Raw genomic sequence first — 21,836 nt, 5'->3', positions numbered from 1 at the left:
TCCGCCGAGACTTCTAAAGGAGTTCTTCACATATTGTTGTGTGCAACAAATGCTGGTATGAATGTGTAACCAGACACATCTTTATTTATGTCTTGGAAATGCAGGTGCTTTAAAGGCCAATGTATAGCTGTAATCTACATGGCGAAGATGTTGGATATTCTCTTCCAAACCAGAACTTTTTTTCCATGCATTTTAAAAGGAAGCAATACAACTGGGTGAGAAAGATCATGGAATTTTTTTTTTTTTTGTAATTTAGAGTTTTCCAGATTCATTCATTTATATGTACAATATTCATCCATTTAAACCAAACAAGATGACAAGTTACAATTTTTAATTTAGGATTAATTGATGTAGTTAACATTGCATTTGTGCATTTTGCATAATTAAATATTTGACACATACACAAGCTGGAATTCTAAACTATTGATCTTAATCTTAAAACCACACAAATCCTGCAATATGGATCTTTGAGCACAACATTTTGGTCTGTTGACTTTAACAAAACAGCAGGTTCCAGATGATGATGTGGTTGCAGCCATGTATTTTAAAATTGTACTTGAAATGTTTTTGGGTATTAATTTGGTCTATTCCGTAAAGCTTGGATAAAATGTTAAAGCTTTTAATGTTTTATTTACAAAAGTAAGAAATTACATAATGCACATTGTAGCCTTTTTTGAGTACCTGAAGTCTTGTCAAAGGTTGTCTTAGTTTAGTCCAAAACTATCTAGAACTTGACTGTCTGAAAGGTTAGTCTGAATGTGTCTGAACTTGACTCCAGCTTTTAAACACAAACAAACACAACCTGTTCTCTCGTTCTCGCTTTCACCAGGGCTGCACTTTCTTCTCAGAAACAAACTGCCCATGGGGCTCCTTGGCCCCAGCAGACAGCAATGCCAGGTACACTGGAGTGATGGCGCCCTCATCTGGAGATTTGGTTGCATTTGGTCCAGCCATGTCAGTCCTGACCCATCCTGGACAGCAGGCATTGCATAGGATCTCATCTCCAGGCCTCTCTTTAATCAGATTTCGGGCTAGGATTCTAGTCAGGGTGGTGAGGCCGGTTTTGGAGACCCCATATGCAGTGCCGGGCCAGCCTCGCTCTGAATGGACCCCTTCCTGAGCGTCACGGACGAATTGCTTCATCAGCCCATCCAGTTCTTCTTCTGTGATATCATCGCTTCGGAAACGGGCTTGGAGTTCTGGACTGCAGCGGCTTAAAGCCACCGAGCCCATTCCGCTGGAGACATTCACCAACCGACCTAGAAGCAAATAAGAGCATTTGAGGGAAAAGAGGAGATGAGAAAAGCCACCAGACAAGCAGGTTCTGCAGGGCATAATTTGACTTACCTCCTGCCTTGATAATGGGCAAGAACACGTTGCACATGTCTCTAGTAGCAAAGAAATTGGTCTTCATTGTCACATCTGCTTGGATCGCAAAGGGTGTTGTGTCTGCCACTGCCATGAAGAAATCAAACATTGATTTCTTTACACAAATGGGCAAAATTAGGACAAAATGTTAACCCTCTAGTGGTCTTCGGTCATTTTAGGCTAAAACAGTTTACATTTTGAAATGTTTTACTTAATTGGAATGGTATAAAACTTGGTGAATTTTGTGGCACAGACTATATGAACACAAAAACAGTCTTAACAGTTAAAATGGCCACCCTAGGTAATGAATGGGAAATACAGAGCAATTTTTTGGAGGGGATTACTTCTTGCAATTGTAAAGTATAAACAGAACACCGACTTTTCTCGTCACGTAATAACATAACAAAAAGAGGTAATGCGACTTTTTATCTCACAACTCTGACTCTTTTTTTTCCACGATTGTCTTGGGTCTGTTTTGACAGCCGAGGATCACAAGTATGACGCTTAGCTATAAGTGAGGAATACCAGAGGGTTTGTCCGAACAAATGCCTTTAGTTACTTTTGAAGGCGATCCCAGCGTTGTTTATGAGCACGTCCAGGCCCCCGTACTTCTCTTTGAAGAAGTCCCTTGCGGTGCGGATGCTGTTGGGGTCATTGATGTCCAGCTGATGGAAAAGCGGTGTCAGCCCCTCCTTCTTCAGACTGTCCACCGCTTCGTTCCCTCGACCGACATCCCGGGATGTCAGGTACACGTCCCCGGCGTACTCTTTGCACATTGCCCGCACGATTGCGAACCCGATGCCTTTATTTGCACCAGTGATCAAAGCTACTTTGCTGTTGCTCATTGCTGCAATGTGTCTGCAATGGAAAAGAGCATATCATGTGGCATAACAGAGACAACAGCCTAATTAATACAATAACGAAATTAAATGCCTTTGGAAAATATATGCATGGTTACAACAAAACACGTACCTGTTCTAGTCCGTCCAGTTTTGCTTTTGCCAGTTGTTAGTGTTCGTCGCTGCTTACAGCGCATGCGCGGGGGAAATACGCTTGCATAATGCATCGCAGTTCATTATCTCTGTCATGTGCATTAAGTTTTACTTGCCGACAGAGCGATGGTTATGACCCTCAAAACTTTTTTAAACGTAAATATTTAAAATTATTTTCTGTCCATACTCCGATTGGTTCAAGACAATGACGTAACGAAGACCTAAGCACGTGACCCGGCTGTGTTTTGACCATGTGGATGTCTATTTTGTTTCTAAATGCGGTTTAAATGACATTTCACCCGTACTTCAGGTTGCGCTACTATGTGGAAACTTTAAGATGATTAAATCTGGGTGCCGTGCTGGGAGAAGAGCGAGGAAAAAAAGACGGGAAAAACACGAGTCGCAGGTCTCCAAAGGTATTCTGTTTGTGTGCTGATATATTGTAACTGTAGTACAGTGTATAATGTTTGAAGTTTGAATAAATGTTTCGTATTTATTTTGCTCATGCAGTTACTCTGACTCACGAAGCGCAGTTTGTTCTTTTGAGGAGATGGCTGAAAGAAAGAGGATTCACCTCACAGTCTCTCATCCCTGTCAACTTCCTTGGCAAGTAAGCATTGTAGATCGTTTTTACACTTGTATAGTCATTATGTTATGATTATGCTTGCGGATGACATTGTGATCTGTAGTGAGAGCAGGGAGCAGGTGGAGGAAAGTCTAGAGAGGTGGAGGTTTGCTCTGGAGAGAAGGGGAATGAAGGTTAGTCGAAGCAAGACAGAATACACATGTTTGTGAATGAGAGGGAACCAAGTGGAACAGTGAGGTTACAGGGAGAAGAGGTAAAGATGGGGCAGGATTTAAAGTACTTGGGGTCAACAGTCCAGACCAATGGGGAGTGTGGAAAAGAGGCGAAGAAGCGTGTTGGAATGGGTGGAGAAAAGTGTCAGGTCTGGTGTGTGATAAAAGAGTACCAGCAAGAATGAAAGGAAAGGTGTACAGGACAGTAGTGAGACCAGCGATGTTGTATAGTTTGGAGACCGTTGCACTGAGGAAAAGACAGGAGGAAGAGCTAGAGGTAGCAGAGATGAAGATGTTAAGGTTCTCTTTGGGAGGGACGAGGATGTATAGGATCAGGAATGAGTACTTCAGAGCACATGTGAGATGTTTTGGAGACAAAGTTAGAGAGGCCAGGTTGAGATGGTTTGGACATGTTCAGAGGAGGGAGAGTGAATATATCGGTAAAAGGATGCTGAGGTTAGCGCTGCCAGGCAGGAGGTCGAGAGGAAGACCAAAGAGGAGGTTTACGGATGTAGTGAAGGAGGACATGAAGGTAGTCGGTCTGAGAGAAGAGGATGCAGGGGATAGGGCTAGATGAAGACGGATGATTCGCTGTGGCGACCCCTGAAGGGAACAGCCGAAAGGAAAAGAAGATAGTCGTTATGTTATTAACTTATATGTTTTGGTTCCTCAGACACTGGAAGGGGGCTTATGGCAACTCAAACTATCAAGGTAATTATATTACTGTACACACTGCAGGTAAAACGTTTAAAAAATCACTTATGCTCAACAAGGCTGCATTTATTTGAACAAAAAATAGTATTACAAATATTATTATTACAATTTAAAATACCTCTCTTTTCTATTGTAATGTATTTTAAAATGTAATATATTCCTTTGATGGAGTTTTCAGCAGCATTTACTCCAGTATTCAGTGTCAAAACATTATAATATGCTAATTTGGTGCTCAATATTTAATATTGATAACCATTATGTTGCTTCATTGAAAAAAAAAAACCCCGTAATATTCTACCGTTCAAAGGTTTTTGAGTAAGCACGGTTTTAAAAAAAAATAATGGATACATTTATTCACCAGGAATGCATAAAATTGATCAAATTATTTCTGAAATAAATGAACCTATTCATCAAAGATGTACGGGTTTCCACAAAATATTAAGCAGAAAAGAACTGATAATAAGAAGACATTTTATTAATTGGGCTCAAATATCTGAAACCACATTGAAAATGTATTTGTCATCTTTTCAGACCAAAGACATGGTGATTTCCTTACCTGAGAAATGCTTACTGACATCCAGCACAGTCCTGAAGAGTTACATGGGTGACTATATAAAAAGGTATTTTTGGACTGATCGTTATTTCAAATATTTTATATATGAGATATTTTGAGACTGTTGTGCTTTAAGATAATTGAATTTGGTTTCCCTCTCTCTTTCTAACCGTAGATGGCATCCTCCCATATCTCCTCTTTTGGCTCTTTGTTGTTTCCTCATTGCTGAGAGACATCGTGGCGATGCATCAGACTGGAGTCCCTACATTAATATCCTCCCAAAGACCTACACGTGCCCTGTGTACTTCTCCGAAGACATCATTGGCCTTTTGCCTAGGAGTCTCCAGAAAAAAGCTACGGAGCAGAAAGAACAGTTTCAGGATCTCTGCTGCTCTTCACTGATGTTTTTCCACACCCTCCAGCCACTCTTCAGCCAGGACACAGAGGAGCTGTTTACCCAGGATGCACTGCGGTGGGCTTGGTGTAGCGTTAATACTCGTACGGTGTACATGGAGCATGATCGGAGCAACTATCTCTCAGGGGAGAAGGATGTCTATGCACTTGCACCATATCTTGACCTGCTGAACCACTGTCCTAACGTCCAAGTAAGAGCATCTAACAGAAATACTCTACTGTTCAAAAGTTTGGGGTCAGTAAGATTTTATGTTTTTTAAATAAGTCTCTTATGCTCACCAAGGCTGCATTTAATTGATCAAAATACTTTTAAAATGACTTTTTTTTCTATTTGAATCGAATATAATTTATTCCTGTGATCAAAGCTAAATATTCAGCATCCTTACTCCAGTCTTCAGTGTCACATGATCCTTCAGAAATCATTCTAATATGATGATTTGCTGCTCAAGAAAGATTTCTTCTTATTATCAGTTGAAAACAGTTGCATGAACTTTCCCTGGTGTGCAGGTTGAAGCTGGCTTCAACAAAGAAACTCGCTGCTATGAGGTTAAAAGTGTCCAAGGCTGTAAGAAGTTCCAGCAAGCATTCATCAATTACGGCCCTCATGATAATCACAGACTGCTTTTGGAATATGGCTTTGTTGCCCCTTGCAACCCCCACAGCGTAGTATATGTTGATTTAGGTAAGGAACATGCATACTGAAATATTACATTTTCTGGAACTGTATCGATCACGATTTGTTGTTATTGTAGGAACTCTAAAATTGTGTCTAGATGAAAGAGACAAACAGCTTACACAAAAACTACTCTACCTAAAGGACAATGATTTTTTAAGGTAAGTAACAGATATATTATGTCAATAACATTCATATGTGACATTTTTGTGAAAACCATGATACCCATAAATGTTAAGCAGCACAACTGTTTTTAAAGGTACACTATAGCTGCGTTTCCATTACCCTTCAAATTGCGCAAATTGAAATTGCAACTTGAAAATACGCCCAATGGAAACATGTCAATTTCCCAAAAACTCCCATATATGGCAAAAAAGTTTTTACGCTTGCATGAGGGGGGGATTTCAGGCAATTCGAAAAAGGAATATTTCACAAAACTGCAACTGCATTTACAGGTAACCTGGCGTATACGTTAAAGTTGATCATTCTTTAAAGAAGGCGTGGTATGTTTGGACAGAAGACAATTCAGAGTTCTTCATTACACTCATAAAAGACAAAATAATAACTGTAATACTGGATTCAAACAACAAAGAAATGCCACAATTTATCAAGACCTTGAAGCAGATATGCGGAAGAAATTTTGTTTGTCATTTTGTATGTTTTCCGTGACAGAGGCGAAAGTGGTTCTCATACACCGGCAGTTCCTTCATACACAGAGCGGTTATCGACAGGTGAAAAAAAAGGCGCCATTTGAGGCGTTATAGTGTTTTCCTTACAACTACTGACAGTTTGGAAGAATAAGCACAAATGGACTCGATTTCAAAGCCTCAATCCCCTGTTCCGGTGCACATATAAATGTCAATGCAGAATGACGAGTGTTAAAGCCGTTTCACAAGGGAAAATGTTTATTTACTATTTATTCAATTTTTTTATTTAGGATAATATATTTTTTACCCTTAATTTCCATGTTCTAAAGAATTATAAGGTTGTCATTTGAAAGTGTGTAGGTCTACTTGCATTATTATGCTGTTATATTAGGATTATATATTCAGTGGCATAAAATAGTCTTAAAATGACAATAATATTGTTTTTCGCAATTATTTCAGGGGACGATATATCGTGAAAAAAAAGTAGTTATCGTGACAGGCCTAGCTGCGATATACATAAACCTACCAACATCCGTCGCCACGATTTTTGGAATGACTTGTCGCGTAAGGAAAAAATTATGTTTTAGTTGCATAACATTGCTTAATGGAAACGCCGTCATTTCGCCACATTTTTTTTTGACATATAGAAAATATTGCAAATGTTTTGCGCAAATCTGTAATGGAAACCAGGCTTATGTAACGTTTGGCCCTCTAGCGGTTTAAAAAACAAAACTACATGTATTTTGCTGAAGAACATCGTTTTGGTTGGACTCTGTGTGACTTTGCAGATATATATGGTTCTTTCTCATAACTAAAAAAAAGAGATGGAGATGGTCCTACTGCTCATAAAACATTTACCGCAAGACTTGAGAGATATAACCAGTTAAGATGGAAAGGATCTCAAGCTTGTCTAGATGATGTTACGGTAGCTTTACCCATTTATAGACACGGTACTGCCTTGAAAATATATTCACAGCGCTACAACAACCATAATGAAATAACCCTTCACAATAGATAATGCTTTACAAAGAACGCTGTTAGAGAGCTACATATGGCAATTTATCTGTTCAATAAAATACCTTACCCGTCAAGTGTCGCTTTTACAACAATTCAGATCTGTTCTCGCCATCTCTGAAAAGCCAAGTCAATGTTGATTCTGGTTTTATTACGAGCTCTGTTGCGTTCTCTTTTCGCCAGCAGACTCTCCTCTGTTCGGTGTTGTTTTTTGAATTCGTCTCAAACTTTCTCACTCGCTGTGTCAACTAACCTATACCATTTTTTATTTTTATTTTGCTATTTTTAATAATGAGAAAACAATATACTTAAGCTGGGCTCAGACTAGAGGAGTTTTTAAATCCTAACCGATTATGAAATCTAGTGGTATCACTCACATAAGGAGAATCTTCACAGATTTTTTTTCTCTCAAATCTCAAACACGCACACACTACAAGACTTTAACGTTTTTTCGCATCACACACTACAAAATATTATTAAGAGATGATCATGCCAGGAGGAGCACCTCACGTGATCTCATGAGAAATGCGGATGTAAACATGTAGCAGATCATTAATGTCTCAACAGGTAATGTTTACATTTGCTAGCAGCTTTCTACACTCACCCGGTGTGTTCAAAACCAAGGCGATTTCTCCTCAGCTCTTCTCTTTGTCTGTACGGTTGTGTCATGTTTTCAAAGATACATTTTTCGTTATACAAAGAGACGTGTTGTAAACACTCCACACGCCGTTCCGCCATCTCCGCTGTTCAAAGCACCCGCACACAGCAGCTTGTTTCACGGTCGCAATTTCAAAAGTGCTCTCAATCACTTCTCTCATTGGCTTCTAAAATAACTTGCATACTCATCCCGATTTAAAATCCTAAATATCAAACATGTTTGATATGATCGGGGCGGCCCCGATTTGTGTGAGAGCAGATCGAGAGGTGCAAGATCTCGATCTGTGAAAGCCTCACATTACCAGATAATCTGTGAACATCAGAACTGATCAAGGTCCTCAACAAGATTTTTTCTCCGATTCTCGGGAGGGGAAAATCGGCCTAAAACTCCTGTAGTCTGAGCCCGGCTTCAGACAAGATAGATGTGTTTTCTTGTAGATGTCTTTGATTTAATATTGAATCAAATACTGCATAAAAAGCTCACAACATTACATGATGTATAGCCATGTAATGTTGCAGTTTTTGAAGAGTGTTAATTTCGAACTTTCGGGACATTTAGCAGTTCTTATAAATTGTTGTGTCATTATGTGTTCATTATAACAGTGGCCAGTTCTTATAGTACAGCAAATCAAGTTCCATATGCTCTCACTGACAGAAACTTGACGTTTGGGATGGATGGCCCTTCCTGGCGACTGATGACTGCACTGAGACTGCTGTCATTGAAACCTGAGCAATAGTGAGAATTTCTCATCCTAAACACATTATTTGCATGAGTGGAAATTTGACTGTGTGATAATGCAAAATACATATCACAGTCTCATCAATGTTATTGCTTTTACTTGCATACATTTTATTTCATGACAATTATTTGAATACATTTAAAACTGACTTAAAGGGTTATTTCACCCAAAAATGAAAATTATGTCATTAATTACTCACCCTCATGTCGTTCGACACCCGTAAGTCCTCCGTTCATCATTGGAACACAAATGAAGATATTTTTGTTGAAAGCTGATGGCTGAGAAGGGCTTCAGACAGGCCTCCATTGGCATTCAGTACATTTACACTCACAAGACCCATAAAAGGCACTTAAAACGTCGTTACAAAGTCCATCTCACCACAGTGACGCTACAATAATTTTACGAAGCGACGACAATAATTTTTGTGCGAAAAAAAAAAATCAAAATAACGACTTTATTCAACCTCTTCTTTTCTTCCGCGTGTGCCTCCACAACGCATGCGCGAGAATATGACGTAGCGCTGGGGTTCGGGAATCCATGAAATGCACACTCTAACCCCATTTTGAGCACTACGCCGAGACCTAAAGCACGATCAATGTAGAATCCAACAGCTTAGACACGCGCGTCTTCCTCTGCTTGTAAACAAATCGCTTCTGGGTCATGTGTCCGAACGCCGGATCTGCGTAATATTCTCGCGCATGCGTCGTGGAGGCACACACGGAAGCAAGAACAAGTTGGATAAAGGAGTTATTTTAATTTTTTTTGCGCACAAAAACTATTGTCGTCGCATCGTAAAATTATTGTAGAGTCACTGTGGTGAGATGGACTTTGTAACGACGTTTTAAGTGCCTTTTATGGGTCTTGTGAGTGTAAATGTACTGAATGCCAATGGAGGCCTATCTGAAGCCTTTCTCAGCCATCAGCTTTCAACTAAAATATCTTCATTTGTGTTCCGAAGATGAACGGAGGTCTTACGTGTGTCGAACGACATGAGGGTGAGTAATTAATGACATAATTTTCATTTTTGGGTGAACTAACCCTTTAATGCTGTTGTCTGCAGTACTAGTTGGAAGAGTGTCCTCTTGGGGGCAGCAGTGAGCCAGAATAGGGAAGAGTGGTGCATTCAGTCTGCCCTAAAGCTTTGCAATAACCTCACTGATGGCAATGTCAAAGCACTGGAGAGGGTGAGTCTAATTAAAATCTACTCATTCTTAATGCTGCCTGTGTCTAATTAAAGATATGAAACCACTTACAGTCCACGTCTTTCTATTTGTACAGCTATCACAGCTCAAACAGGGCGCAAACCTGTCTCGCCTTGAACAACTGTGTGTGGTGGAGAGCCTGAGACAAGAGGAGCAAAGGATTCTGGAACACACACAAGTGGCTCTTCAAAACCTCCTGAGACAATAGTCACTGTGGTAACAGTAGGGCATTCGGAACACTATGAAACCACAGGCCTCTTGCTGTCACTGCCAAGATTTAAACACAAGCCAAGAAAGATACGGTTAACCATTGTACTACAGCCCTTAACCCGATCACCTCCAATACTACAGGAAATATGGAATCCAAAATATTTGAAAGAATAGTTCAACCAGAAACGAAACACTCATGTTGTTCCAAACCTGCATGTCTTCCTTTTTTCTGTGGAACTCGAAAAGAAACATTTTTAAGACTGTTCATGCAGCCGAATGTTCAGAACAATGCCCACTTCCCCCTCCTCAATCACTTTCACTGCATGGACAGCGTGAACATATTAGTAACATCTCGCTGCTATAAAGTCATAAAGGTTTGGAACAACCTTTTCCTGTGTGACAGTTTTGATAATAATGGTGGACAGGAAGACAAGGGCACATTTAGGACAATGAGATCTTAACAAACCCCAATGGTCTATTTAAAATGTAAATGAGCTGCATGCTGAGTTTTTGGTAGGAGACCACTGATAATCAAATGCATACCTCTGAACAATGATGCCGGATTCTAGGTCAGCATTATCTGTCCTTCTCCACACAAAGCTGCCCATATTAATGGGCAAGAGAAATGGGATCAGATGGTGGCGTTAATAATCCATTGGGAATGCTTGAGAAGGGGAGAATCACATCTAAAGTTTGTCATAACTAGGCCAAAGTTCCTAAGCAAAATTTCATGTAAATACCAATTTCAAGGTTTATTATACAGTGGCAAGAAAAAATATGTTAACTGCTTGCTGAATCTGTGAAAATGGAAATAATTTTAACTAAATAAGAGAGATCATACAAAAAGCATGTTATTCTTTATTTAGTACTGTCCTGAACAGTGTTGGGGAAAGTTACTTTGAAAAGTAATGCATTACAATATTGCATAACTCCCTTAAAAAGTAACTAATGGAGTTACTTAGTTACTTTTTAAGAAAAGTTATGCGTTACGTTACTTTTGCGTTACTTTTTCTCACCTGGGCTGGCCTTGTTTTTGTTTTTTATAACAATAAAGTTATATTTTTATGCAACGGTACAGACCTCTTCATACCAAAATTGAAATAATAAGCCTCAGGCTGAGGTAAAAATGCAAATTCACACATGAACAGTAGAGGACGCAGCTCTGCTGTGCTGCCATTCTGGATAATGGTAGAATAGGATGCAGGAGAAAAAAGTTTTACCAATAAAAACAAAAAATCTAGTAATTTTCATCATCAAAAGTCAGCAGCAAGACATTGGTAAATTAAATATAAAGGTAGATTATGCATAAAAATAGTTGTTTTATGTAACATTTAATTATTGGAGGTTTGCATAGTATTTTGCATTTGACTGATTTTATTCATTTTGAGGAGTACAGAATCTTTATTGTGCAAGTGAGATAAATAAATGCTCACATTTAGTCTAGAACTACAATAACCATCATGTTTACACACAACGCCTCTGCACTTATTTTTCTCAACATGGGGGCAGGAGAGCTGTCAGTCAAATTAATGTGAAAAAGTAACTCAGATATTTTGTTGTAAATTTGAAAAGTAATGTGTTACTTTACTAGTTACTTGGAAAAAGTAATATTATTACGTAACTCAAGTAACTTGTAATGCGTTACCCCCAGCACTGGTCCTGAATAAGATATTTTACATTAAAAAAAGTTTACATGTAGTCCACAAGACAAAAAAAAATTGCTGAATTTATTAAAGTGGTCATGAACTGGCTTTTTTTTTATACTGTTGTCTGAGGTCAACTTATGAAGTTTGCGTGGTTTTTACATTCAAAAACATCATAATGAATAAGTAATAGGCTATTTTCTACCCTGGTTTTGAGGCTTTCTCAAGAAACACTGGGTTTTGATGGGAGTGCCTGAAGACTTGGAAGTAAACGCCCGCGGCTAGGATTGGATAACAGTTTTGCATATTTAATGAGCTTCAGCTCCCCTGTGAGTAGGTTACACGAAGAATTGTTTTGAAAGCCTGTGAGAAACGGCAACCGAAATGATTCATCCCACAGGGCTCGCAAAATATATTTATCAAACAAACACAATGATTTATCTCTCATCCATCCACGATTGATTGGAATTATATTTTTTTATTACTTGGCCCGCCCGATCGGTGGATATAAGCGTGAACTGTGCATCACACGCACATGTGCGCGCGCACCAAGTACGTCGCAGACTGCATGATCAAAACTTCCGCGGTTGTATTTTTCCTTCAAATATCAAGTCAAGAGAGTGAACGCACATCAAGAAAGGAATGTTATTTCACTATTTAAGATAGCACATCTGAAAAACACATAGCCCCGGGCTGGGACGTTGGGCTTTGCGAGCCCTAGCCCATAATGTTGCATGTCCGAGTCTGATCCCGATTCGCAATGAACCAACAACACCACAAATAAAGGATTCTTCAGCCTTTGACAGCGTGCTAATGTTCAGTTAGACACGTACACATAATCAATAGATATCAAACGATCTGTAACAATGCAATACTATCACATATAAAAAAAACTAAGGACAATTGAGGGACTCAAACACAACTACTAAATAAGGTTGAAACATTCATTGATGCTCCAGAAGGAAACACGATGCATTAGGAGTTGGGGGGTGAAAACTTATTGAATTGGAAGATCATGGTGAATCTTTCTTAATTTGTCTTCTGGGAAACATGTAAGTATCTTCTGTTGCTTCTAAATTAAATTTTTTTTTTTTTAAACAAAATAAGAAACATTTGGACATCTTCATCCTGCTCAAAAGTTTTCACCCCCTGCTTAATACATCGTGTTTCCTTCTGGAGCATCAGTGAATGTTTCAACCTTTTTTTAGTTTGAGTCCCTCAATTGTCCTCAGTGTGAAAAGATGGATCTCAAAATCATACAGTCACTGCTGGAGAGGGTTCAAATGTGCAAAAGATGCTGGAAAACTGAAGAATGTGCAGGACCTGGAGGATTTTTCTGAAGAACATTGGGCAGTTTAACTGCTCAGGACAAACAAGGGGCTCATGAACAACCATCACAAAACAAAAAAACAGCCGTGGGTCATCCAGGGAACGACACACAGTATTTTTGAATCAATGGTTCATAAACATTTGAACGGGGTCATTTGAATAAATTCAGCATTTTTTTTGTCTTGTTGACAAAAAAAAAAAGAAAAAAATATCTTCTTCAGAACAGTACTAAATAAAGAATAACATACATTTTGTATGATCTCTTTTATTTAGTTAAAATTATTCACATTTTCACAGATTCCATAAGCGGTTCACATACTTTTTCTTGCCACTGTATAGTTTTTGCTTTGTGATGCATCTATTGTTTTGGTCAAATGAGCTTGATTTCCATTGAAAGAATTTTAATGTGTTTACAATCCACTGAAAGTGCAACTGACAATATGAGATTTATAACAACAACGACTACAATTTACAGAATTATGGCAAACATATTTTTTTAGTCCTCTTCAAAGCTTGACAACTATTCTCTTCCTCGTTTGCTTTCTCTGCACCATCTCCATGGAGACTGTGGCTTCATATAAAGGCACAGGGTCCTCCAACTGTGGCCTGCACAGAGACAACAGTCAAATTCAACACCATCCACAACGACAAAGCGGATTTCACACTTTTCCTCTCTGTATTACAGACACAGCCCACATACATTCAGTTTTTAAAGGGTTAGTTCACCCAAAAATGAAAATTCTGTCATTAATTACTCACCCTCATGTCGTTCGAGACCCGTAAGACCTCCGTTCATATTCGGAACACAAATGAAGATATTTTAGTTGAAAGCTGATGGCTGAGAAAGGCTTCAGATAGGCCTCCATTGGCATTCAGTACATTTACACTCCCAAGACCGATAAAAGGCACTTAAAATGTTGTTACAAAGTCCATCTCACCACAGTAGCTCTACAATAATCTTACGATGCGACGACAATAGTTTTTGTGCGCAAAAAAAATCAAAATAACTCCTTTATCCAACTTGTTACTGCCTTCCGTGTGTGCCTCCACGACGCATGCGCGAGAATATGACGCAGATCCGGCGTTCGGACACATGACCCAGAAGCGGTTTGTTTACAATCAGAGGAAGACGAGCGTGTCTGAGCTGTTGAATTCTACATTGATCGTGCTTTAGGTCTCGGCGTAGTGCTCAAAATGGGGCTTAAGTGTGCATTTCATGGATTCCCGAACCCCAGCGCTACGTCATATTCTCGCGCATGCGTCGTGGAGGCACACGCGGAAGGCAATAACAAGTTGGATAAAGGTGTTATTTTGATTTTTTTTTTGCGCACAAAAACTATTGTTGTCGCATCGTAAGATTATTGTAGAGTCACTGTGGTGAGATGGACTTTGTAACGACATTTTAAGTGCCTTTTATCGGTCTTGTGAGTGTAAATGTACTGAATGCCAATGGAGGCCTATCTGAAGCCTTTCTCAGCCATCAGCTTTCAACAAAAATATCTTAATTTGTGTTCCGAATATGAACGGAGGTCTTACGGGTGTCGAACGACATATGGGTGAGTAATTAATGACAGAATTTTCATTTTTGGGTGAACTAACCCTTTAAGTTCATAATTGCTCCTCCTGTACAGACTCTCATACCTACTTTCACACACTTGGTTATTCCTCATTCTCACCTGAAGGTCCCTGTGCTGAGTTTATCCATCACATCTTTCAAGATATCTGAGAGAGAGAGTAGACTAAAGGCAAATAACCCAGTTACAGACAGGAAACCACGTGTCCTGTATGTTGTTGAAAAGATCGTTCCAGTAGCCTGAGGACACTGGGAGAAAACCCTCAGGTCTCAAATATATCAAATTAGCATGGACAAGCCATATGCACACTGAGGAACCCAATGACCTCATTGCAACATATAGCGATTTCAGTCTCTGATACAATCTAGTCAGATCTCTTTTCTTCATTCCACTGGAGAGTAAAACATTAGTGGTTTGTCTAAAGAATAAAGATCTGCCTATCAGACATTTTAATGGAGTCTATATTAAGGCTTCATGGCAAGCATTGCATACAAGTCACTTTGTATAAAACGATTTGCTAAATACATTATAGAATGAGCTGGATCTCTTAAACATAGGGCACATTACATTACATGGTTCAAGTAACCCAATTCTGATTTTTTTTCCTCCCATGTGACACAGATCGAATATGACCCACGAACATGTAAAAAGGAAAATGGATTCTGATATTCTCAGATCGGTTTCAGGCCTCATTCATATGTAGAAATAATCTGATATGAAATGTCTGCCATGTAAGTGGACAGATCGGATATTTCCATCAATGCGCGTCATACGTCACTGAATGTACGGTGGCGAATGACGTCAACCAACTCTGATCACATGACTCTTTTCAATGGCGCAATGGAGGACGAAGGCTCAACCCAATGACCTTTAAAGATGGTGCAGAAAGCAAAAACTTGTATTATCATTTCATGTGTTCATCGCAAATCGCTCCGTTTTTACTTCCTTTTGGGCCTAAGCTTTTCCGGGTCAGTATGGGTTGTCTTGCCAAGTGTGTAGTGTAAATGCAGATATCAAATATGTAAGCTGGTCTTAAAAAAAAAAATCAGAATTGGGCATCAAGACCTGCAGTGTAAATGCGGCCATACAAACAAAGCTGAGGCCTGAATGCTTTGCAATCAGGAGGCAGTGTTCAGTTACAGATTAATTAAGTTTGTAGTAAAAGATACGAAGATATCGGCCCTGCCGGGCACGGGATGTTGTCCACACCTCGTCATTAAGGAACGAGAGAGATGCTGCCTTCAGGAAGAGAATGCGACTGTCAGGAGGGTCCAGCTTGGAAAAGAGGATAATAATGATCGTATTAAGTTGATCTAAATGTATAAATCGATGCTGCTAGTCAATGAATAATTGATGTATAAAACAAAGACTTAAAATGCAGAATGTAAAGGTATATTAAAGAGAACAGGAAGCTACTAACCTGTAAGTGTTGTTCTGTGGTGACCCAATGACCTCCAACTGAAAGAAGGGTAAGTAGGTCATGTTTATGTGGGCGATGCCTCTGAGCTTCTGCCTCCTCCTCATAAAGTCTCACTGTACAAGAAAGGCTCAAAATTATACACTGCAAATTGAAAATGTACATGTACACTACCGTTCAAAGGTTTGGGGGGTCACGTGAGATTATTTTAAAGAAAATTTATGTTTTTATTTAGCAAGGACACATTAAATTGAGCAAAAGTGATACTAAAGATTTTTACATTTCGGTTACACTTTAGATTAGGGTCTATTTCTCACAATTAACTACGATTTTTGCCTTAATGATCTCCTTATTACTGCTTATTAATAGTTAGTAAGGTAGTTGTTTAATTTGGGTATGGATTAAGGGATGTAGAATATAGTCATGCAGAATAAGGCATTAATATGTGCTTTATAAGTACTAATAAACAGCTAATATCCTAGTAATATATATGCTAATAAGCAACAAGTTAATAGTGAGAACTAAAGTATTACCAAGATTTCTTTTTCAAATAAATGTTGTTGTTTTGAACTTTTTATTAATCAAGTATCCTGTAAAGTGCATCACGGTTTTCACAAAAATATCAAGCAGCACAACTGTTTTCAACTTAAGAATAATAATAAATGTTTTTTGAACCCTAAAATAGTACATTCAAATAATTTCTGAAAGATCATGTGACACTAAAGACGAGAAGAAATTCAGCTTTGCCGTCAAAGGAATAAATTACATTTTAAAATATATATATAAAAAAAATTACATTGTAATAATATTTCACAATATAAGTGTTTTTACAGATTTTTTTTTATCATATATATGCAGCCTTGGTGAGCAGAAGAGACTTCTTACTTTTAAAAAAAATTGCCAACCCCAAACTTTTGAAAGGTAGCGTATGCATTCCAAGCATTTAAATAATACATTAAAATTTTCAACACAAATGCAAGAGGACACAAATTCAGTATTAATATAATTTAAACCCGATATGAGAAGACTATGCTTAAATGGTTAGAAATGTCATATAAAGTGGTGGCGAACCTCCTGAATCAATGACGATGTCCACTCCAAGACCTCCAGTTTCTTCAAGGCACGAGTCCACCAAGTTCTCCTTTGATTCCCACACTCTGATCACTCGAGCTGAAGGAAGAGACATTAATCTCAATGAAGCATTTCAAATATGTGTACATGGTGTCAAAGTATTTGTAATGGATATGTTAGTGTGAATAGATGCACCTATAGAAGAGATTTCTCCTATACGTAACTTACCTAAAAGTGATTCCTGCACACCTTGAGCAAGTGCAAACAGCAGGAAGAAAGTCAAACGGCAAAGAAAGACAAAGAGATGTTCAAGGCAGAAGTGAGAGGATAAGAAAGGCACTATCAGAAAAAGCTTTGACAATCAATGTGAGCGAGTTTAAAGAAAGACAAAAATCTAGGACAAATCAAATCTGTTTTGATTTTCAGAGGAACAGAGGAAATCACATCAGAGGAAAGGAAGGGGTTTGAATCTTTGAACTGCCAGCATTACAAAACATCTTTGAAATATGAGAACATGCCCTCAGCAACAATCAAAACGTATTGATTTCTACATATGATTAGACTTTGGTAGATTTGATACTTCTCACTTTTACATAAAATGTGATGATGGTTTTCATATGCTCACAAAATGAGATCACATCAGACACCACAAATACAAGAGAACAGATCAACTTTCAAAGAGATAACAACTAAAGATGAAAAAAGATTGGCCCCAGTTTGTCGAACAACTCATGCCAAGTTTTTCAAGAATCAAAACTTCCAGTGAAGCGCTTAGTGAAACCATCTTGGACTCCATCCTAAACTGACACTTCATTGGGAAAATATCTTGGCTGTCATTCCTCTCCACAATGCTTCACTTCAGTACCCACCCACACTCGGCCGGAGCTCTTCCAAAAACTTCTGGTCGTCCGGAGACAAAGCTGTAGCCAGGACTTTCACACCGTGATAGTGGGCGAGCTGAATGGCCAGAACTCCAAAGGGCTGCATGCACACAAAACAGGAAGTGCATGATAATGATTTTAGACAAACATTGGCTGTAAAACTGCTGTGCTGATTCTGATATTAGAAGACCACTAAATGATAACAACAATAATCTATTTTCAAAATATCAGAATATGACAAAATTGACCTGTTTCAACATATATACTATCGTATCAAAAGTTTGGGGTCAGTAATATTTTTTTACTTTTTGAAAGAAATAAATACTTTTATTCAGTGCTGTTTAACTGGTGCTAAAATTAGCGCATTAATGCATGTGATTCTTTTTTTTTTTCAGTTTATTTTTCCGTCATAATTCATTATATGAACGTGCTGTCTGTGAATGTCCTGACACACACACACACAAGACGCACAGAAAAACTTGCACCAAAAATCAAGTTGTCTTTCGCGCTTGAACAAACAATAAAACACAGAATTATGCCAAAATGCCCGTTTTATCGAGTATTCTCATAAGAGCAGTCTTAAATGAGTTAATTAACTTAAAGAGTTGTGAGAAAAGGGTGCACGGTGTGCAGAAGTCACCAACTTTCTGCAGAGTCAATAGCTACAGACCTCCAAACTTTGTGTGGCCTTCAGATTAGCTCAAGAACAGTGCGTAGAGAGCTTCATGGAATGGGTTTCCATGACCGAGCAGCTGCATCCAAGCCTTACATCACCAAGTGCAATACAACGCGTCGGATGTAAAGCACGCCGCCACTGGACTGTAGAGCAGTGGAGATGTGTTCTCTGAAGTGACCAATCTTGCTTCTCCGTCTGGCAATCTGATGGACGAGTCTGGGTTTGGCGGTTGCCAGGAGAACGGTACTTGCCTGACTGAATTGTACCAAGTGTAAAGTTTGGTGGAGGGGGGATAATGGTGTGGGGTTGTTTTTCAGGGGTTGGGCTTGGCCCCTTAGTTCCAGTGAAAGGAACTCTTAATGCTTCAGCAAACCAGGACATTTTGGACAATTTCATGCTCCCAACTTTGTGGGAACAGTTTTGGGATGCCCCTTCCTGTTCCAACATGACTACGCACCAGTGCACAAAGCAAGGTACATAAAGACATGGATGAGCGAGTTTGGTGTGGAGGAACTTTACTGGCCTTCACCTCAACCCGATAGAACACCTTTGGGAAGAATTAGAGCGGAGACTGCGAGCCAGGCCTTTTCGTACAACATTAGTGCCTGACCTCACAAACCCAGAAGAGTTGAAGCTGTTATAGCTGTAAAGGGTGGGCCAACTCCATATTAAACCCTACGGATTAAGAATGGGAGTTCATGTGCATGTAAAGGCACCTTTTGGCAATATAGCGTATGTCTGTGCAAGTTGCGTTCAGTTAAAACAGCTCAAACATGCATTTTAGTCTGGGACTAGGCTTAAGCCTTGTCTGTGAAACGGGGGGTAATGTTACAAAAGATTTCTATTTCAAATAAATGCTGTTTTTTTGTGACGTTCTGTTAATCAAACAAAGCATCACAGTTTCCAACAACAACAAAAAAAAAATCAACATTGATAATAGTAAGATATGTTTCTTGAGCATCAAATGATCATATTAGAATGATTTCTGAAGGATCATGTGACACTGAAGACAGGGGTAATGATGCTGAAAATTCAGCTTTACAATCACAGGAATGAATCATTATTTTAAAAGATATTACAATAGAAAATAGTTATTTTAAATGGCAATAATATGTCACAATATTACTGTTTTTATTGTATTTTTTTAATCGAATAAATGCAGCCTTGGTGAGCATAAGAAACTTCTGCTCAAACTTATACTAAAACTATTAGGAAGCATCAGGAAGGTGTTGCCCCCATGACCTCTGCACAGATACCTACACCAGCCCCATCCAGCACTAGTACAGTCTGACCCGCAGCCATCCGAGCCAGAGTATGGAGAGCAGTGTAGGCCCTGAGACCGTCTTTAATTACTGCTGCTGCTTCAAACCAGCTCACTTTCTCAGGCTTCTGAACTGTTAGCATATGGAAAACAAAAAGTACATTGTTAGAAAAGCAGTGTATCTTTAAGAAACTAGGTAGGATTTTAATGCGATCAACAATACCTAAATTATATTCATCAATAAGCACAACGGAACAAAGGCCAGACTGCTCGGCATCCAGAGGGAGAATTCCTGAGAAGACATGCAAATGTTTATTTGAGTATATACATATAAAACAAATATATACTCTAATAAAAAAAGAGAGTCTAATAAAGTTCTTACCAACAACCTCATCATCTGGCTGGAAAAACGTCACTTTGGGTCCAACTGAAAAAGGATATCGCATCGCATCAGATTTATCAGTCAAGTTGAATTGATTATTAATCAGCAGTAAAAGGTAATGGTGTCAAATACACAAGAAGTCATGTAAACCTTGTAGAACAACCCCGGTGATCTCCCTTCCAACTGGGACATGCTCGTTCTCAAGCCTGAGGTCCTCACACAGCTGAAACATGGATGCAAAATATTCATAAAAATAAAAAGTAGTTCGTGAAATGGGGGTGATTTTGCCTAAATAATGTCCATCATGTTTTGTACATATTTTGATGCTTGAAACAAATGATTGAAATGTGCTATTATTCTCCAGACGCTGTTCTGCAAGCGTCAATCACATTATCAATCACATAGTTACCTTAAAATCAACCGGACTAAGTGCACAGCTTTTTACTTGAACTTTGACCTGATGGTTGCCGATGTTAGTGGGTACATTCTGTGACAAAATGCAAAGGACATCAGTCAATTTCAAATTGCTTATTAGATTTGTTTAAGAAAATGTGGGTATGTAAATGCACGGATCACTCTCACCGTCTCCTGTAAGACAAACTTCACATCACCCTGGTCTCCTCCTGGTTTGCAGTAAAGTCCCTTCATGGCAATTCTAGCTGTTCTGGAATTATAATAATAATACAATCAATAAAAATGATATAATTAGAACAAGTAATAACAACAAGCTGACTGAAATACTGTATTAATAATATGATTGCAACAATAGGTAATACAGAACGATCTCGAAAGAAATTCATTACATTTATTGCATGTGCAATCTCTTTTACACTTGGACTGTGCACGTCAATGATAAAATACAATTTGTGCAGAATACGTTAATTTGCTTACTAGCTGCTTGTTTTCCTTTGCATAGCCCTTTATGTCTCGCAAGTCGTTTTAAAGATTCAACATTGTAGATATAATATCTGCTTATGTTACGCTACATAATATCTTTTTGTAGGTAAGAGTATTTTAAAACCTACTAACATGTAGCTGACTGCGGTAGTGTTTTGTTCATTTCCTCTGCACGTGACTCGTTCAGCGTGACGTAGGCAGTAGAAATATAAACACATAGAAAGAAAAAGCCTGTTTAAAGCTGGATTATGTTAAACAACCGCTTATTTGAACGAAATAAATGTCCTCAATGAATCTGAAATATATACCGACGTACTCTAAATAAAATAAAACAATATAACAGTTTTAAATCAATAAATAATGCAATAAATCAGCAACGAACCGTCATTTTAAAATGAATCTGTTGAATCGGTTCGCCCAACCGATCTGAACGATTCGTTCGTGACTCGAAGCGGCTCCTGAGTCGAGTACCGAACCGATTCGTAACAAGTCGAGAACAAACTGTTTGAAAGAGCCGATTAGGCCCTTAGAAGCAACTCATTTTAATAACTGAATATTAGTGATGGCAATTTCAAAACACTGCTTTAAGAAACTTCGAAGATTTACGAATCATCTGTTTCGAATCAATTGATTCAGAGCGTGTATCAAACTGCCAAAGTTACTTCAGTAAACGATGCTTCGATACGTCATCATTTCGAAGCTTCGACACAATATTCGCTTTTT

General features: G+C 38.7%; 3 protein-coding genes across 8 annotated transcripts; 1 reads left to right on the top strand and 2 right to left on the bottom strand.

Moving 5' to 3' along the window:
- Positions 1–598: 598 nt before the first annotated feature.
- cbr1 (carbonyl reductase 1) lies at positions 599–2,581 on the bottom strand. The gene is made up of 4 exons (XM_079813022.1): positions 2,341–2,581; positions 1,928–2,226; positions 1,348–1,455; positions 599–1,259 (listed from the first exon to the last, which is right to left on the bottom strand). The coding sequence occupies exons 2-4, from the start codon at positions 2,211–2,213 to the stop codon at positions 823–825; spliced, it is 831 nt and encodes a 276-aa protein (XP_079669148.1). The 5' UTR covers positions 2,214–2,226; positions 2,341–2,581; the 3' UTR covers positions 599–822.
- setd4 (SET domain containing 4) lies at positions 2,428–11,742 on the top strand. Of its 2 annotated transcripts, none has more exons than XM_079813021.1 (10): positions 2,428–2,776; positions 2,871–2,970; positions 3,832–3,869; positions 4,404–4,492; positions 4,601–5,030; positions 5,347–5,521; positions 5,592–5,673; positions 8,486–8,566; positions 9,631–9,754; positions 9,849–11,742. In XM_079813021.1, the coding sequence occupies exons 3-10, from the start codon at positions 3,849–3,851 to the stop codon at positions 9,978–9,980; spliced, it is 1,134 nt and encodes a 377-aa protein (XP_079669147.1). In that variant the 5' UTR covers positions 2,428–2,776; positions 2,871–2,970; positions 3,832–3,848; the 3' UTR covers positions 9,981–11,742. The 2 variants fall into 2 exon arrangements, with proteins under 2 accessions (XP_079669147.1, XP_079669146.1); XM_079813020.1 differs by having other exon boundaries at positions 2,568–2,776; positions 2,871–2,966.
- Positions 11,743–13,200: 1,458 nt separating this feature from the next.
- On the bottom strand, positions 13,201–21,298 carry cryzl1 (crystallin, zeta (quinone reductase)-like 1). Of its 5 annotated transcripts, none has more exons than XM_079813014.1 (14): positions 21,108–21,298; positions 20,799–20,880; positions 20,626–20,703; positions 20,367–20,439; positions 20,217–20,261; positions 20,058–20,126; positions 19,834–19,967; positions 17,886–17,997; positions 17,245–17,265; positions 17,017–17,115; positions 15,949–16,061; positions 15,698–15,803; positions 14,631–14,676; positions 13,208–13,560 (listed from the first exon to the last, which is right to left on the bottom strand). In XM_079813014.1, the coding sequence occupies exons 2-14, from the start codon at positions 20,862–20,864 to the stop codon at positions 13,461–13,463; spliced, it is 1,062 nt and encodes a 353-aa protein (XP_079669140.1). In that variant the 5' UTR covers positions 20,865–20,880; positions 21,108–21,298; the 3' UTR covers positions 13,208–13,460. The 5 variants fall into 5 exon arrangements, with proteins under 5 accessions (XP_079669143.1, XP_079669140.1, XP_079669141.1 ...); XM_079813015.1 differs by having other exon boundaries at positions 21,246–21,295; XM_079813016.1 differs by having other exon boundaries at positions 21,020–21,140.
- Between the last annotated feature and the right edge of the window lie 538 nt (positions 21,299–21,836).

The sequence above is a fragment of the Gobio gobio genome (assembly GCF_949357685.1).
Source record: "Gobio gobio genome assembly, chromosome: 3".
In the NCBI taxonomy this organism is placed as follows: Eukaryota; Metazoa; Chordata; class Actinopteri; order Cypriniformes; family Gobionidae; genus Gobio; species Gobio gobio.
Note: the sequence above shows the minus strand (reverse complement) of the source record. Positions and strands in the feature narration are given on the sequence as shown.

Bases quoted from the DNA above. Each gene is read 5' to 3' on its own strand.
- cbr1 (XM_079813022.1), bottom strand. From the start codon at position 2,213: ATGAGCAACAGCAAAGTAGCTTTGATCACTGGTGCAAATAAAGGCATC. The intron at 1,456-1,927 runs GTAACTAAAGGC...TCTTCATGGCAG, and splicing joins CGCTGGGATCGCCTTCAAAA to TGGCAGACACAACACCCTTT. The intron at 1,260-1,347 runs GTAAGTCAAATT...ATTTGCTTCTAG, and splicing joins GCCCATTATCAAGGCAGGAG to GTCGGTTGGTGAATGTCTCC.
- setd4 (XM_079813020.1), top strand. From the start codon at position 2,698: ATGATTAAATCTGGGTGCCGTGCTGGGAGAAGAGCGAGGAAAAAAAGA. The intron at 2,967-3,831 runs GCAAGTAAGCAT...TTGGTTCCTCAG, and splicing joins CATCCCTGTCAACTTCCTTG to ACACTGGAAGGGGGCTTATG. The intron at 8,567-9,630 runs GTGAGAATTTCT...TGTTGTCTGCAG, and splicing joins TCATTGAAACCTGAGCAATA to TACTAGTTGGAAGAGTGTCC.
- cryzl1 (XM_079813014.1), bottom strand. From the start codon at position 20,864: ATGAAGGGACTTTACTGCAAACCAGGAGGAGACCAGGGTGATGTGAAG. The intron at 20,262-20,366 runs GTTTACATGACT...ATCCTTTTTCAG, and splicing joins CACCGGGGTTGTTCTACAAG to TTGGACCCAAAGTGACGTTT. The intron at 19,968-20,057 runs GTATTGTTGATC...ATATGCTAACAG, and splicing joins TATTGATGAATATAATTTAG to TTCAGAAGCCTGAGAAAGTG.